This window comes from Acanthopagrus latus, chromosome 12, assembly GCF_904848185.1.
Source record: "Acanthopagrus latus isolate v.2019 chromosome 12, fAcaLat1.1, whole genome shotgun sequence".
Classification (NCBI taxonomy): Eukaryota; Metazoa; Chordata; class Actinopteri; order Spariformes; family Sparidae; genus Acanthopagrus; species Acanthopagrus latus.
Window position 1 is genome coordinate 25005439 of NC_051050.1, and position 18066 is coordinate 25023504.

Sequence of the window (18066 nt, forward strand, 5' to 3'; positions counted from 1 at the left end):
CACGGTTCAGAAAAACCTTTGTACGTTAGAGAACGAAGAGAGACAAAAACATGTCTATAAAGTAAAACCTCATGTAGTTTTGTGTTAAAGCGCTCAGTGAGCTACTCAACACCAACATGGAGCCAAATGAGTCAGAAAAGCTCGTTAACAAGATGAATATCACAATAAATCTGCTCATACTGACGACTGTAGTTCTGTGAGCTGCTGATATACAGGAGCAGCTCTTGAAGTTAGGAGACGACGTCGCTAACAACACTGTGTCGTCTTTATAATGACATAGTTTCACAGTCTGTATGTTTCATTAGTTTGATGACAACCTGACAAACATCATGTGAAATTCATGACAGCATTCAAACAAGATCAATACTTTATCTGTCTCTCTTCATCACAACCAGACAACGATTTTATCAAATAACTTCCCATGGTGACTTCGGCTCTCTGCGAGCTTGTTTACTCAAACAGACACTCCTAGTTGTTTTTCATTAATATTCTTATTTCCTGAGAAATTTAGGAAAATATTTAAACATGTCCCATCTGAAAATGTTAAACAGAGTAAGACAAATAATCTTGCATCTGTCCCAGAAGATAAAGCGGTCTGTTCTGGATTGAGATCCATCCTTTATCCAAGTTTCGTGGTATTCTGTTTAGTCCTTTTTGTGTAATCCACCTGACAAACCAACCAACAAACTAACATGACGAGTTAATAATAGATGAACTTATAAGGCTCTGCATTGATACAGCATCAAGTGTGAAGAGTAAAGTTTGCTTAACAAATCACAAGAGATCAAATTTCAACAGACGCGATCGTTAGAACTGAGTCTTTTAACAAGAAATATCCTGAGATCAGTGTTTTAACAGCCGTGGTGATCCAGTTCTGTTTATTTACTTCACACTTCAGATCCTGGAATAAATAGTACAACAAGTACGCACAGTCAGACACGCTTGAGGCAAATTCATGCTGTGTTTCTAAAATACACATGACCTGTTTCAACAGTCGGTTCCCTAGTAAACCAGGAACACGTCCGACCGGTTCTGACTGCCGGCAGAGTGACAACAAAGAGAGAAGAGACTGAAGTTGTCGGGTCGCAGCTACAGAGCCACAACACCACAACACCACACTTCCTGTGTTGTACTTAAATACATGCTACTGCACAAAGTGGAGAGAGTGTTTGATTTATTCTGCTGGATATTAATCAGTCAGACTCAGTGTGGAAGAAGCTGCTGCCTGTGTTTGATTCTGGTGTCTGAAGCTCTGTGATCTGTGTGGGGAGGAAAAGTGACCTCTGCTGGCAGACATGTAACCAAACATCTGAATCAGACATTAGTCACACATTATATACAGAAATTATGAGACGAATTAGTACTTTTTTAACTTTTATACACATGTTCTATTATTATATTAAAGCCTCAAATTCTAATACCTCACTTACTGTAACATTGTTCATGTGTTTTCTCAGAATAACTTCCTGCAGGTTCTGTCGACCTCTTCACTCTCCATGAAATGTAATATACTGGCTATTTTTTACTTTAATATTTGTTGAGGCATGTGTACTTTTTAAGAAATTGTTTATATGTAATTCTCAAGTTAATTTTCATTTAACTAAAGAAATAAATAAATAATAAATAACCTTCACCTACTAATCAAAACTAAAATCAAATAGACAGTATCTTAACAATGCATTATAAAATATATTTGGTGCAGGGATAAAATGGATGAAGAATATAACAATATTTTAAAAAGATATTTTTAAAAAGCATTCCAAAGACAACAGCATGACAAAATAAATATATGTAGAATAAAATAATAAAATACAACAAAATATACTGTACATACTGGATATACATCTTCATCAATGCAGTAGATGTTGTCCACTATTTGTGAGATAAGAGAAAAAAACATCTATTATTTAAAAATCTGATTAATATATAATTCTTCTACAGCGACACCTGCAGGCCAGAACAGGTAACACAGGAAGAGAACAGAGGAGGACGGGTGCCTCCGAGGGCCAAAACACGTAAAGTGACGCTCCAGTGGAGCGGTGACGGAAAATATTAGAAATTTAATTATAGAATAAACACGGAGGTACTTATATAAAACTACTTTAATAGTTCAGATTCACATTTTCCAGACTTAAGTTTCCTCTTTTCATGGAGCAGCAGAAAACTACCAGCTAGCCAACACGACAGTTAGCTGTTAGCTGTTAGCTAGCTCAGCGCCCTGCTAAGCTAGCAGCGCATCAGCGGGACGCCTCCGGGGAGCGGACCGAGAGCTTCAGCTCACAGCTCGGCGGGATTACGGTGTTCTACAGCGGCTTGTTTACCAGCGACTGGTTCCAGACATGACCAACAAGAGCTGAAAGTCATGGAGGACATTTAAAGTGACTCTGGCGGAAGCCGTCGCCTTTTTGGAATATCATTTATTAGCTGTGATGATTATGACATTTTCCCGGGTTTTGATTAGCCCTAATTGTTTGGGAAAGTTTAGCTTAGCCCTAATTGTTTGGGAAAGTTTAGCTAACGTTAGCAGTGGCTCATGATACCGTCTGGACCCAAACGACTACTAGCAGACTTGTTTTTAACTGAAGGAGTGAAAAAGCTGAATTATTAGTTTTTATTCCAATTTCCTGGACGTTGACGTTGATGTGAAAGACCGGGTGAATGATGCCTTCAAGGTGCGGGTAGGGAGCGAACGGACAGCCACGCTGGATACAAGCTACAGCTGTGACATTCAGGGTGAGTGACAATAATAAGTGACAGTTGAAACAGAAGCAGAGAGTAAAAGTCCACACATTGTCTCCTCCAGTAGAAGTACAGATTCTAAAAAATAAATAAGAGACTGGTAAAAAAAATTAGTGCTGATTCAATTTGTTTAGTCCAGTAAAAGTAACAGAGTACAGGTTCTGAAATGTACTCAGAGTATCACAGTAAAAAGGCTCCCTCTGAAGGTGGTCAAAGCTAACTGAAGTTAACGTCATATTATTATAATTCAAAGACTATTAAGTCAAAGGTAGAATCAGTGGGATTTGTACCAGCTGTTCATAAACGCACCAGAAATATAGTTTGACGCTGCATTCACGTGCTCCTCGGAAGTCGTTTTTTCAACATTCATGTGTAGGTACGTTGGAGCAACAGGTGCTGTGTCTCAGTTCAGGTCTGCATCCTTCAGAGGAGCATCTGAAGTCTGTCCCAGTCTGAAGGCTCCTCCAGAGGCTCCTTCTTCTCCCTATTCTTGGAGGATGCACCTCTACGATCCTTCGTGGCCTCACATATCCCAAGATTCTTTGCGAGCCCAAAAAAGAAGAAAGAAAGAGAGAAAATGGCGATATCGCATGGTGTAGATCGTCACTATTGGGGGCCTGGGCGGCAGAAATCGTGATGTGAGGGTAAAACATCTGGTGACTCAACCAGGAAATGCTCCAAAGGCTAGACCGTCACATTTAACAACAGCTGACCAGGTTAACAAGGTCTCTGAAGGACTCGCCTTCACAGACCACAAAGACCCGAGTCCTTCAGAGGAGGCAGACCTGAACTGGGACGCAGCGACAGACAATGTTGTGTATTTTAACCCTCAGAGCGTTTAAAAAGTTGACAACTGTTTCTGTTGTCAAGGAAGAGGAAAGAAAACAGATCAGTGAAGCCGTGATTTCCCAAATATGCATGTTACCATCAGCTCAATGTTTACTTTCTTCTGCCTTGTACGAAAGTGTTCTCCATCTTTCCGAGTTGTTGCTCCAGTTTAAGATTTCCCAAGAATTTTCCAAATTGCAAATATGTTCTGGATTATTCCACGAGTCTCATTCCCAGGACGTCAAATTGTCACATTTTGGATAAAGCCTGAGCAGCAAAACATGCCTGGTTGGAAAATATAAGGAGTATAAAACTGCAGATGTCTGTGCAAAGATGTATGAAGTAAATGCAAAAATAAATACTCATGTAAAGTAGAGATAGCTGAGTATTGACCTGGCCTCCAAATTCCCCTGATCCCAATCTGATGGAGCATCTGTAAAACATGCTGGATCACGTCTGATCCATGGAGGCCCCCCCCCCCCCCCCAACATACAGGACCCAGAGGAATTTAGCTGATTCTCACAGTAACCTCTGTTGGTCCTAACATAGTGAGATATTTAAAACTATAACCCTGCTGCAATTAACCCAAAGACATCCACAAAATATACTTTTTATTATTGTAACATGCAAAAATTTGTATCATAATAATATTGTCTTTCTTTTATTAATTGTCCTTTAATCGATACCAGTAAACAGTAAGAGTGTTTTGTCTCTCAGAGAGGATGATAGATTAGTATTGCGGCCACGCATCATACTGGGATGCAGCTAAAAGGCCACTATTCATGCTGGAGAGTGAGAGTCGGAGCTGAGGAGGGAGAGAGAGGGAATGTACGTGCTAACGTGTGGCAGATCACGCCGACAGATCACACCACCTACCATCAGAAAGTAGTTCTCAATAAGATCTAATCAGTGACACGCAAAGAAACAGCCGGCAAGTGAGTGGTTTTATACTCTGCTTTTATTTGTCAAGGTAGCTCAAACATGCCGCACATGTGTGTAAACGGACCTGAGAATGCCGCTGAGACAACATGACAGTACTTTCACATGAAAAAGACATAAAAGATCATTCTTCTCAAACAGTTTAAGAAATGTTAGAGTGATAATCAAAACTCCTAGACTGTTAGCGAGCATTGGAAGTGATCGATATAATAACACCAAACAGACGGGAAGGAGAGAAACTGCGGAGAGGAGACAAAAAAAACAAGTGTGCTGGAATGAGAGCGGGTACAAAAGAGGCAGTTTGAGTAAAACAGGGACGGAGTCAGTGAGAGATTAACTCAGGCTCTTCAGTCTTTTCTACATTTCGTCTTGTCTGGCTCTCCGGCTGCAGCGTGGCTGGAGGGAGTTGGCACAGTGTGTGTGCCGCCCAGCCAGTCCCAGTGAGAGAAGAATGGGGCAAAGTTAGTGCTGGGTCGCTGGTGGTGAGTGTCGTGCTTGGGCGCCCCACACCAGAGGCCAAAGGGCACCAGGTTATGGAGGGCCCACGGGAAGTCATAGCCACAGTGCTGCTCGATGGAGACGTAGATGTTGAAGACCATGAAGCCCCAGGCTGTGAGGCAGTGGCACTGCAGCAGGATCGGGTCTATCGTAGCCCAGAGTCCCAAGTTGAATAACTCCCAGCCAGACAGGTACTGGGTGACGAGGCTGAAAGTCTGGTTGTACTGGTGGTGCACGGCGTGGAAGGTGCGGTACAGCCACGGCACCTGGTGGTGCAGTAGGTGCCACACGTAGTACTGGAAGTCGAAGACCACCATGCAGCCCAGGATGCCCAGGATGAAGCTCCAGAAAGTGGGCGCCTCACGGGGCAGCGGGGTGGGCGGCCTCCACAGCCATTGGGCGACCGTAGCAGGAAAGATGTAGAGCAGGTGGTTGTAGATGGTGACGCCAAGGGTGGTCCAGATGTTCTGCCAGGTGACGGGTCTGTCAGGATGAAGCCTGTAGCGGTTAATGCTGGGCCAGGTGGGCGCCAGCAGGTCCAGCACGGTGTAGACACCTACCAGGAAGAAGTAGGTGGTGACGGAGAGGACCACAGGGAAGGGAGGGCTCCTCAGGAGGTCGTGGTGGTTCTGGTGGAGGTAGTCCCAGAAAGGCTGCAGCACCGAGCCCTGGGGCTGTCCCCCAGTCACGTTGTCCTCACCCGACATCCAGGATAAAGCCTCAGTACTGAGTAACCAGCCTGTGCCCATCACTAACGCAGTGTTTCTCTTCCAATAGAAGACCGATCCAAGAGGATTACTCTCTAACAAGCCCCAGGAGAGAATAAAGAGGCTCTAAATGAATGGAAAGGTCCAATCAGCTTCCTCGTATAGGTTAAGCAACAGCAAATTGGACTGGCGGGCCGTCTTAGCCTCTTATGTATGTTCAAGCCCCACCTCCACCCCCCACCCCCTGTGTTTTAAAAGAAGGCACTCTGTAAAGGCTCTTTTTCATGGGCACAAGGACGGCAGCCAGGACTCAGGAGCCGGGCCACAACAGCTCCAATCTTTGAACCAAATCCTGGAGAGAGAGCTTCCGCCGACTGCTGAATTTGACTTTATCTCCCAAAACCGGGGGGACGTGTCTTTAAACCTGCAGCTTCAAATTACGTTAATGAAAATGAAAAGTGAAACGCAGCGAGTCATATTCATGCTGCATATTAATAATCAGCCTATTAATGCTTCTGTTTCCTTCACTCCCAGATTATGAAAAACACACACACACACAACATGAGCCCACTGAACGGTCATTAATCATCGAAAAGCTGTCAAACGAGACATGAAATCAAAAGCACTTCCTCTCAGATGTCAGACTGGCGTTGGCTTTTCGCTCAGTTTGAGTTTGTGCTCAGAAAAAAAAGATTTCATTGTTGGAAACTGAGCTGCTGCAGCGACCTCCGCTCTCGTCTCTGTGGTGTGACTCAGTTGTTTTGATTTCATAAACATCATGTGATTGTGTAAACTTTACACTCAGACTTTCAGTGATATAAACTGGGATCTTCCTACTATTAACAACTATGTTTCATAAGCTTCTGTCAGAATCAGCAGCAGTGTGCAGGCTGTCAGCAGATCATAACATCAACAGAAACATTAAACAGATTCTATTTCAGGTTTTAGTTTTTCAGTACAGACGTCAGCTGCAGTTATTCATACTCATTCATGATTTAGTGATATGTAGAAGTTAAACAGTCCAATCCACTGCCTGTCAAAGATCATTTCATCAAACAGTGATACTACAAAGGGTCGAGATATGTCCAAGAGTTCCCAGATTCTTATAAATGACCAATAATCAAACAAAAACTTAAAGGTACAGTCCACTCTAAAACCAAAAACACAGGCTCCACAAGCTGACTGTCATCTAGCAAATATCAACTATAATCACTAATAAGTATGTGCAACAGATAAAAAACACTTTTCTTGATGTTGAAGCTTTCAGCTTTTCTGTTGTCACAGCTCTGTGCACATGCTCTGGTTAGATTAAGACACACAAACAACTTGGTGAAAGGTCCTAATTGTGAGAAAAGTACATTTTTGAGACTTGTCGGATGGGTCGCACCCATCCCAAAGTGTCAGTTTTTAATGAGTTGGTAGTGAGAATCAAATAGCTATTTTTTCAGCTTTTTACAGCTAATTTTGCAGTTAATTTATCCAAACCCCCAAATTAAAAACTGAACACCTATCAAATGCTCGTATATCTGAGCAGTTGAATATTCAGGTCCTGCTCTAAATAGTCCTACAGGTAAGAGGAAAACATGTGTTACTGCTTTTGGGGCTGAGTAGGAAACGATTAGCACTAGACTGTCGCAGGAACAGGATGTGAGACTGTTGTGTGCAGTGTAAACAGTGTGTACCAACTGTGGCAACACAAAATGCATGTAGAAAGTATAAACAAACGCCTGCATCCTGTCTACACACGAACAGGTTCAATATCAGCATCTGATGAACAGGTTGATACCTCTGAACGGCCACCAGAGGGCAGTAACAATCAACAAAAAACCGAGGACACAAAGGACAAAAAAACAATGAATGAAGACGACTTGGAATAGTCATCGCTGCTTTTTATTTACATTGACCCCTTATAGTTATAGTTCAGTGTATATTTGACCTTTTTATCTTTGTTCAGCTTTGTTTTCCTTGTTTTTAGCTGTACGTTTATTTCCACTGTGAAGATATTTCTCTGATTAATTCACAGTCACTATGTCATGTCCATTCATTAAAACACATGAAGAGACATTGAATCCAAATGCAAACTTCCTGTGAAATTCCAGATGTCAGTGATTCATGACGATATTCAGTGAGACCGAGCGCTGCACGCTGTCTGCAGACTCTCACTGCATCGGCCTGAGGCTCGATGTTTCCTGTGGGGTTTTCATTTCAAGTCAAACCCAGAGGAAAAACTGTGAAGTCAAAAATAAGTGTCAGCTCGACGTAGAAGACCTGGCCTCCGACTGACTCGTCACATCCAGAAGTATCGACCCCCTCCAAGAAATGGAGGGTGGCTGTCGGCACGTTGTCAGATACGATAAGAACGACTTGCTTCAGTGCCACCGTGATCAAGCGCTGCAGTGGATACGGACCGTCACAAACCGTTTTGGCTTCTGTGCCACCACTTGCCAGACAAGTGTTGGTAACAATAATGACAATCTCACTCACTGTTCAGCACATCACTAACATGCAGCACTACATGTAGGTGTCTGAGGAGACGATGACAAGGTGTGAGACTACTCTCCTCACTCCCGAGGGAGAGGACACGTCCACCGAGCTCTGCAGCCGCTGCAGCTCTGAGAAACACAGTCCGGCTCCAGAGAGCTCGTTTTAACGCTCTGTGCTTCACTGATGAGGTTTAACAGTAAGGATGGTTTTGTACAGCAGAACAGATCTGGTGTATATGACCCAGCAATTAACTTCTGTCAACACATACAGTACGATGCTTTGTCTTTGTTGAGCTGCTGATCTTCCACATGTTAAATCATGTGCACATCGATCAGCTGACTATAAAGTGAGGACTCTCTCTCCATCTGAACTTTTCATCTCATCTCCTTCACACTTGGCAGGTTTGTTGCCGATGACCTGAGGATAAAAGTTTGGATAAAAGCACCGTATAAATGCAGCCCAGTCACCGGAATGAACAGTTGGTATTGTACTTTTCTGCGACCCACAGATAGGCTTGAATTTCTGCTGGATTTAAATTTGTCGGATACACTTTTTCAACATTAGTAAGCACGAAATCAGTGGATATTTTTAGTGAGACATCAGGATATTTCCAGCTGTGTTTGTGGCGACAGAACCGGGCCAGACCTCAGCCTAACTGGATCACAAGCACAACGTTGTGATACCATAAAATTCAGTCATTAACGTGTAGAATTGTAAAGCTTGAACATATCTGCGGTTTGCAGAATCACACAGCGCCAATGTTTATCCTGGTGTTTGAGTTGTTTGTTAACCGAGTGTGATAATGGGAATTTCATTGACAAACTGATGAGCAGGGATGTAGAGTCGTGAAAATAGATTCATCATAGTTTAATTTCCTCCTCTGTGTAAAAGCTCCTTCGGGGTGTGTGACAGCACCGCTGAAGGCATGAAAGAAATAGGAAGAGATTCATGTCAGAGCTCATCAACATGTGCAAGCATACATCCACCCAAACAAAGCCTTGAGTCAGGCCGGTGCAGAGCAGAGAAGAGGACGAACCTGAGAATACAGAGTCGGAGAGAAACATCAGCAGGTTTGATTTCACACCTCAGTGAGACAAAAGGAAACATGACTAAGACACAGCAGTAGCAGCTCCGTGAGGCTCGTTACGACTCCTCGCTTTGTGCCTGCAGAGACCTGAAAGACTGTGAAAAGTCAAAGAATCACTCAGTCAACAATGTTGAGATGTTTCAGTCTGAATCAAGATGGTGGACCACCCAGCTGACCACCAGCATAGCGTATGAAATATGATAAAATCCAGGCGCCTTCAGCTCAGTGGGTAGAGCAGCGTCCCATGTGCCGAGGCTTTGTCCTCGCTGCAGTGGACCCGGGTTTGACTCCCGGCCCGGGTCGCTTTGCTGCGTGTCACTCCCCCTCTCTCTCATCCTGTTTCCTGTCACCTCTTCAGCTCAACTATCAAAATAAAAGCCATAAAAACGGCCAAAAACAATGATAAAAATAAAAGGTTTCCCTGTTTGAAAGTGTTGACTGCACAGAGCCACAGTGACGTCAACCAAAGGTGTCCGAAGGGCCAAAAGAAGAACCCAGTGCTGGCCTGCCTCGCCGAACTCTGAGGAAGTGGAACATGGATGGAGCTGAAATGAGCCTAGTTAGTTAAACGAGCCCACTGCAAGCTGCCAAGCTAGATAAAGTGATCACATATAAAGCACAAGGATTAGCAAATTCACCTCTCGTTACTTGCATGAGTTTGACCACAAGTTTATTTGCCGCAAATGGGCAGAATACATAATAACACCAGATACTCTGTTACTTTCTGTTTTCTCCGTCTCTTCGCTGTATGTAAAGTTCATAAAATACGTTTCCCGTCCATTCAGCAGTCCACTAATAGACTTTACAGTGGATTTTGGCACCTGCCTGCTTCCTCAAGATGGATGAGAGTGAAGAGAAAATCCAGTGTCTAATCTCAAAAGTTTAAAAAAGCGAACTCTCTGCTCTGCTTGGGTGTTTTTTCCTCCAGAGGCTCCAGGCTCTGCCCACGACTGTCTCCTCCTGTTACTCAAAGCAGCCACAACCCTAATTATGAGTAACTTTAAGTCTTAATATAATTTTAAACGAGTTAGTTGTCATTCAGATGGGCTGTAGGTGTTTTGTGTCATCAGCAGGAAAGCTGTTGGACTTTGGTGTGTTAAATGCAAGGACGTCTGTGCAGAGGGTGAAAAGTTGATAATGATATTATTATAATAATAATGATAATATGATCAATTCATAGTCCAGTAGTTGATTTATATATTCATAATTATAACTGCCTTTTTATGTTATTGCAGCGAGACGTTTCACAGCTCTGATTGAAGCAGCATCTCCTTTTGTCTTTGCAGTGACCTTTAAGAGGCGGCAGAGGACCTGAGGGTACATGAGGAGACACGACAACATACATCATCCGTCGTAAAGGTAGGAGAAAAGCTTTTCATGCCCTTAGAGAGCGTGAGCAGGGCTTCAAAATACACAATTGTTAAGGAAGTTTCCTCCTTTACAGTGATGTCGAGATGTAGAAGAATGATAAAAAGATAAAAACAACAGATATATCTATGATATGAGGCCAACGCTCATCTAGAAATCACTCAGCTTGTTGTGAATGCAGCCGTATTATAATTATTTTACATCATTTCAGTGGTTGACATGATGTCACTTTGTGTTAAAGCTTTCACGGGTCACCGTCCTGCACATCATTTACTATGAGCAGCTGTGAGGGGAAACTGTTTCATCACCTTAACAAATGGAAACTTATCTTCTCCGTGGCCGTGTCTGAGAGAGGAAGAAAAGTTGCAGGCACACGTGACAGCTGACGTCCCTCAGGTGTTGTCTTAGGGGGCTGAGGGCTGAATGGACTGTTATTCTCCGCTGTCAGTCATGACACAGTGACAGAGGAGAGGGGACGATCGTGTCCAGACACAGAAAGACAAAGGGTGAAAACTGCCGTCGCTAAAAATAAACCCCGCAATGAGAAAATGACAATTTCAAATCACAAGGTGAAACTGAGAGTACGATGAGCTGCTGGCAAAGAGACACGTCTCTGCAAGTGTGTCGTGTTTCACCGATGAGCAGTAAAACCAGCAGAACACGTTGAGAAATACAGTATCACTTCATATTACAAATCTAACCAAGAAAGTACATTTTACAGCAGCCAGCGCGCTCATATTCATAAGTACCTTAAGATTGTTCACCACCTTAGGAAAACATCAGTTGAAACCCAGCCTGAGCAAAATACAGGAAGTATATTTCAGTTAATCTTGACATTGTTGTCGTTACCCAGCAGGATGTGTCTGATGTAGACGTGTGAATCAAAAACGTCCAGGTGGCTCAGATGAAGAACACAAGCCGAAACATGTCTGTGTCGACGGAATCCAAATTTCCACCCTCTGGACTTGTGGACTGAACCCTCGCGGGCTTCAGTCGTCATCACGTCGAGTGTGTGTGTGTGTGTGTGTGTGTGTGTGTGTGTGTGTGTGTGTGTGTGTGTGTGTGTGTGTGTGTGTGTGTGTGTGTGTGTGTGTGTGCGACTGCGAGGCAGATATAAGCCACCGACGGGCCTGAAGACGACGATAATAAAACGCTTTTTGTTCTCCTCTGCAGTCTATACTGCTACATATTTCTGTATCAAACTCTTGTTGAACATTATTTCTGGCCCACATAATTCGAGTAACGTTATCGTAAAGTCATTGTTTGACATTCATACTAAGTTCTACGATGTCATATCTGTATTGCAATGAATTGTGGGTAATCCACAAAGCTGCGAGTGCTTTGACGTCCGGACGTTTGCCATGTTCTTCATACTACAAGTGTGGCTGGAGCTTGATGTGCCAGAAAGCTCCACTCTGAATCCAAAAAGTCATAAAGACGAGGACACAAACACATCGCAAAGATATAAATAACAATCCTGCAACATTTTAATGGGTATAACATAAAGAAATGCATTTAGAAATATTCTTGAATCAGTGATAAAAAAAAAACAACAGATAATTAGATTAAAATGTGCCTTTAAAACAGATTAAACAGTCCGATTATCTACATTGATCTTCCATCATGAGGTGTAAGAGCTCATTTCTCTGACAGGTCTTGACTCCTGCTCCTCTGCTGGATCACCTGTAACCGATGCAGACACATGTGGAGGCCCCTGCATGGCTCAGGATTTGATGAATACCCAGCGGGGCTCCAGGGTCACACTGGCACATGTTTTGTTGTTCACTTAACCGCCTTGATTAAAACTTGGAAAGAAATACAGTTACCATGGGAGTCTCACCTGTGGAACTAATTATCGGCACAAAGATAGAGGATCGCCCACTTCGCTCTCCCTCATTTCCTAATAAACAAGCTGAGCCGCAGCGTCTGTCATCACATCTGTACGGGACTCTAACCAGGTAACAACACCTCTCACACAGCCTGTTGCTCACTCTCAGGTCAATAATCTTATTTTTTTTGTTTTAAAAGGTGTTAAATCTTTGAACACTTTCATTTTCAGGAAGCTGCAAGACGTCCTCATCCTCCCAGCAGAATGCCGAGCCAGCTCGAGGGTGCCATGGATGCACTGATCACAGTTTTCTACAACTACTCTGGAAACGATGGAGACAAATTCAAACTCAACAAGGGCGAGCTGAAGGAGCTGCTGAACAGCGAGCTCACCGACTTCCTCACGGTAAGAGACAACATTTAACATCACGATTACGTTGTTGCTCTTCCAGTTTATTGTGTATTTTAATTACAATTGTCGGACATTCAGACGAACTGTTCGCTGAGATTTCTGTTACATCAAATAGAGAATACAGTCTTCTCAAAAAGAAACGGCAGCACCTTATATTAAGATCCTTGTAATAAGTGTTATTTAATATGTTACACGCCCCTAATGAATCGTTTTAATATATATCAGTCTTAATAATAGCAAAATAATACTTATAACTCAGACTTCCCCACAGTGAAGTCTGCATTTCAACATGTTTCAGGTTGTTGTTCTGTGAGTTTATTGTTTAAGTTGATTTCTGTTAAACTGTTTTGCTTTTTGGTACATTTAATAGAAAGTGATTGTGCTATATTGTGTCTTTATTAGTGTTAGTTGATGAGTCGACTCTTTTAAGTTCATTTAAATGAATTAAATTACATCAGTGTTAATAATTGCAAACTAAACGCGTTTGTTGTTACAAGAATACACTTATTCACAGATGGTAAATGATTTATGAACCTTTAATAAGACATTACTTTGACTAACTGTTAATAAATACACAATAAAATATGTATTAATCTCAATAAAGCTACAAAAAAGCTCAGGAATCTTTTACGTTATTATAAATAATTACTACAAACCTTTATTAACGTAATCAAGCAGTCTAGAAACAGAACTTACACACACTTATATAAACATTTTAATGTTAATAAGTGTCTTATAAGGACTTATTTAGGGTTTTATTATGTATTAACTAACATTTATTACCAGGACATTTATGTAAAACATGTGACCGTCCTTCCTTTGAGCAAACGCTGAAGTTGATGAGAACACAGAACACGTTTGTTTTTTAACAGAATGAAGCAAAGTGCTGACGGGACGCAGATCGTCTCAGTATGTTTGTGCATCAGAGTGTGACCTTCACATCTGTGTTGTGTCAGTGGATCTATAATAACCAACAGTAATCACTGAAACACACTCATTCAGGATTTTAACCCTGTGGACGAGGCGCTGCTGCCCGACTCGACGAAAAGTTCCGTTCGATATCCATTTTTTTCAGATGATTTAAGAAACAGCCTCCTGACCTTGTTCGAGGAAATTGTTTTCTCATTGATCGCTTCGCTGCTGTCAGAGTGTAACCGCTGGTGGCTCCACTGTGGGAAATAAAGGCTGTGGAGGAGATAGATAAGGTCGTTTCAGATAAGCCCGGGTCGGCGTGATGACAGTTTGTACAAATGATTGAGACCGTCCACAAAACGGCCGACGACTCGGAGTTAAACCTGTGATGCCTTCAGATATATATATATTTCTTATCTTTGCTTCTTGTCCTCCCTCATTCGGACGGGAAGCCTCAGGTGCTCACGCATCATCATCATCATCATCATCATCATCATCAGTGGCCCATATCGCCTCCAAATATAGACTCTCCCATGATGTCATCACATCCCCCCGGGCCGTAGTCACCTCTGAGAATAGATGCAGCCGCAGCACAACATTCACCCTCAGTCTCCTCTGACGGGAAACTTTGACTGTCGAGCACAGACACTTGATAGATTACTGTGCAGTATTGGAATAGTATTGGAATACTGTGGGAATATCACAAAGATGCGTTCAGGGCCGAGAAGGAAGCTGTAGAGGACGGTCACGTCTGGAGCATTGTTAATTGTATTTTAAGTTTGATAGAAAAGGTCATGAAACTAACGTACGTGTCTCCAAATTTAAGGTTCCTTTATGATTTGAGAAAAGGCAGAATTCTCCCTCTGTTGAAGGTAAATGAGCTAGAAAACAGTAACACAACAGGAGTACCCAGGTCATGGGAGGACAGCCCAGATCAGGGACCCGGCTTTGAGTGTGGGTCCCACAGATCTGCCTCCCTCTCTTGTCCTGTGGACCACCAGAACCACGAAAATCTCTGTCAGTGTTTTAATTACCAGCCTGTCAGTATCTAACAAGCCCAGAGACACACCTCTTCAGTGGAGAGGCCCAGAGGAGAGAATTATCAGGGGGGAACACGATGCTTTGAGTCTCTTTGTACATCAAAAACTGAAAAACCAAATAAACAGCAGAGCAGTATGATGTTGATAAGCGATGGTTAGTCCCCTCTCACTTCTCCTTTAGTGTGGACTGGATTTTAATTTCTTTTAAATGCAGTAACACAAAGATCGACGTTGCCTCTGAGGTCAGAAGGTGGAAAAGGGAAACCATGTCTTGTTTTTCTCAGACGAGTACAGCAGTAAGTGTCGTGTGATCAGCTGCAGCTCTCGGGTCATTTAGCAGCAACATCATCTGCTCTCCGCCCGACACGGATGACTGCTTTTACCTCGAGTCGAAATTAAACTCCAATATCAATCAAACGACCGCATGTTACTCATCCTGCGTGCACGGACAGATATCACGACATAAACCTAGCGTGTGTTGAAGCTACTTTTTAATTGCTCTGTCAGGGATCTGAAGCGTTGATTCTATCGGCTCATCAGTCAGAGAAACGCAGGAGCTCATTAAGAGGCTGAAAGACTAAATATTCTCTTCCTCTGTGTTTCGTTTTCAGTCTCAGAAGGATCCGATGCTGGTGGAGAAAATCATGAACGACCTGGACTCTAACAAAGACAACGAGGTGGATTTCAATGAGTTTGTTGTGTTGGTTGCCGCGCTCACTGTCGCCTGTAACGACTTCTTCCAAGAGCAGAAGAAGAAAAACAAGTAGGAATCCAAACGTGAGCCGACTGTAAATCTCTCTACAGTTTGAACGTGTTAAAAACAACACAGTAAACGTCCCCTCAGTTTCATTATTGTATTAGCATTTCCTGCTTTATAGGATGAGACGCTCTGTTCTGTTGTCTTGCAAATGTTCAGCCTGGAGCTGTTAAACAACAACTTCTTTGATCCAAATTAGTTTTTTTTATTTTAGCGTGATGTTTGTAACTAGATTATGCAAAGTGCCCTTTTCCTAAATTGTCTCAATTGTCCTTTTTATTGTGTTTGAAGCTGTTTTTTTATTCCAAACGTGTTAGAATTAGAGAAGAAACTCTGATACTGACAAATTGATTCAGTGGCTTTAACCTTTAAATTTGCACCTTTTGTCATTTAGGAATTTGTCTTGTCATCCTTTGTTGTCATTTCTCTGTAGTCCCAGTGGAGCCCCAGCTGCTGCTGCTGCTGCATTTTAAATGTCAAAAGTTAAATAATTGTGTTTCGAGGCGTTGTCGCGTCCTGATGGCGCGTTTAGTAGGAAACATGCTGGTCCCTCGTCAGTCCTGCTGTCAGTCCGTGTTCCCCGAGGAGGACTCTTCCCCCTCGTGTTGGCACAAAGCTGGAGTCATGGAAAAATGCACAGGATCACGGTTAATGTTGTGTAGCGTTGTTTCTCTCCTGTCTGTAACGTTTAATCTGTTTGAATCTATTGTGAGTCTCACGAGAAAACATTTAGATATTCTGACCATCAATCTGAGAATCTCATAATAAATCACCTGCAGTGAATAAACAGCTCTGTATCATGTGGAAACTGGACAATGTGACTTTCGTGTCTCTGATTATTTATTGGGTGCATATTTTGAATTTTGAGCACACAGACTTTGAACAGACTTTGTCAGAATGGCCGTCGGTTCTCTTGTTTCACCTCGGCTTCTGTCACTCTCCCTCTTCACCTTCTTCACCTCCTCCATCGTCGGGCTTCTTGTTCTTTTTCCAGTTGTTCCACTGTTACCTGGGGAAGGTGACCGGGGAGAGCAGTGTCTCCTCCTTGCTGTTTTGGTTGCACAGTGATGCAGACTGATGGCAGACTGACTGGTCTCTTAATCAAAACAAATTAAAAGACATAAGTAGCAATGGATCCTGGGAGTTTTATTTTGTTGTTAAAGAACCAACATTGCTGATGAAAATCTACATTTCAACAGGCAACCAAAATTAAATGTGCCACTTGCTTGAGGTTGAACATTCCTGGAAATATTTGAATAATTTTAATGTGACTCAAACATTGAAAAAGTTACATTCTGTATCTCGAAGTTCTGCTCACATGTACTTCATTACCTTCCAGCACTGTGTGTGTGTGTGTGTGTGTGTGTGTGTGTGTGTGTGTGTGTGTGTGTGTGTGTGTGTGTGTGTGTGTGTGTGTGTGAGAGCTGTCAGTCAGCCTTCACTTACTGGACATCCATCGGGGCGAGAGAGGCTGGGCTTTTGGGAAGTGACTGCGTGCCATGTCTCGATGACGCATGGCGATCCCAGTACGCACAGACCACCTGGGTCCAGCAGCATCAGCCAATCACACGGACACGTCTTCCCCTCCGGCAGAAATGCTGATACTCTCACCTTGGGGAGGACGAAAGTGTACACTCGAGCTGCATTTTTCTTGTTCTCAGGGTTTTCCTTCTGCGCCTCCCTTTTTCCCAGAATACCAAAACCAGACGGTTGAATTGCGGTGACATTCTGAGCCGTGACGTGGAGGAAAATTACTGAAACAAAATACAAGTGTGATGCTTTTATGCGCGCAGATGGTGCTCGCACAAACCCTCAGCGTTACAATGCAATTTGTGTGATTGGCTGTAATGGAGCAGGATAATCACCCTCTCTCCCCTGGGAAGATGCCATGCAGTAATTATGTTCTTTGTTCCATTTTTCAAAGGTTGCAATCAATCGTGAGTGTCATCTGACAATCTTTAAATGTGGATATTTATATTCTCTCTCTTATAAATACCCTCCACTTCGACAAAAACTCTTCAAAACGTTCAAATAATCGTCTCTTAATTTCCTCTGACGAAATGGAGACCATGAGCGTAACGTTCGAGTTGTCTCTGATTCCTGGATCAGAACGAACGTCTTGTTAGTGTGGAGGACAAATACCAGCAAAGATTATATGTTGGATTAGAACTACGATCAGTCTGGTAACTAAGTGACATCCACAAGACTTTAAAATGCTTATGTGACATGACATAAAAACAAATCCAACTTGACTCCTGTATAAAGTTGAAAACTGTAGCTGCTAAGCTAACAGGATTAGCACACTCCTCATTTTTGTGCACATCGAGCGTGCAAACAACCTTCTCCTTACAACTGAAGCAGCTGAGCTCTTTTTTTAAATTGTAGAAGAAACAACAACTGTAAAAAACATGAAATATCTCCTTTCAGCTCATCCGGAGTAATCCAGGTGTCCAGAAGCCTCTGATGAT

At 42.7% G+C, this 18066-nt stretch overlaps 3 protein-coding genes across 5 annotated transcripts in view; 2 read left to right on the forward strand and 1 right to left on the reverse strand.

Moving 5' to 3' along the window:
* The first annotated feature begins 2665 nt into the window (after nt 1–2665).
* Nucleotides 2666–16419, forward strand: s100z (S100 calcium binding protein Z). Of its 2 annotated transcripts, none has more exons than XM_037117363.1 (5): nt 2666–2733; nt 10569–10641; nt 12304–12608; nt 12710–12883; nt 15453–16419. In XM_037117363.1, exons 4-5 carry the CDS (start codon nt 12743–12745, stop codon nt 15606–15608), a joined length of 297 nt encoding a protein of 98 aa, XP_036973258.1. In that variant the 5' UTR covers nt 2666–2733; nt 10569–10641; nt 12304–12608; nt 12710–12742; the 3' UTR covers nt 15609–16419. The 2 variants fall into 2 exon arrangements, with proteins under 2 accessions (XP_036973258.1, XP_036973259.1); XM_037117364.1 differs by lacking the exon at nt 2666–2733 and adding an exon at nt 10387–10405.
* Nucleotides 2666–18066, forward strand: part of pde8b (phosphodiesterase 8B) — an 86478-nt gene continuing 71077 nt past the window's right edge. The window contains exons 1-2 of one of the 2 annotated variants that reach the window (XM_037117352.1): nt 2666–2733; nt 10569–10641. The gene's annotated coding sequence lies outside the window, so the exon portion shown is untranslated. Of the gene's footprint in view, nt 2734–10370; nt 10406–10568; nt 10642–18066 lie in introns of those variants that run through there. The other variant, XM_037117353.1, reaches the window with a different exon arrangement.
* On the reverse strand, nt 4514–6918 carry ch25hl2 (cholesterol 25-hydroxylase like 2). The gene has a single exon (XM_037117361.1). It carries the CDS (start codon nt 5751–5753, stop codon nt 4854–4856), a length of 900 nt encoding a protein of 299 aa, XP_036973256.1. The 5' UTR covers nt 5754–6918; the 3' UTR covers nt 4514–4853.

What these genes read in the sequence shown, in the direction of transcription:
- ch25hl2 (XM_037117361.1), bottom strand. Translation starts at nt 5,753, where the DNA reads ATGGGCACAGGCTGGTTACTCAGTACTGAGGCTTTATCCTGGATGTCG.
- s100z (XM_037117363.1), top strand. Translation starts at nt 12,743, where the DNA reads ATGCCGAGCCAGCTCGAGGGTGCCATGGATGCACTGATCACAGTTTTC. An exon ending in AGCTCACCGACTTCCTCACG is followed by an intron (nt 12,884 to 15,452) that starts GTAAGAGACAAC and finishes TTTCGTTTTCAG; the next exon opens with TCTCAGAAGGATCCGATGCT.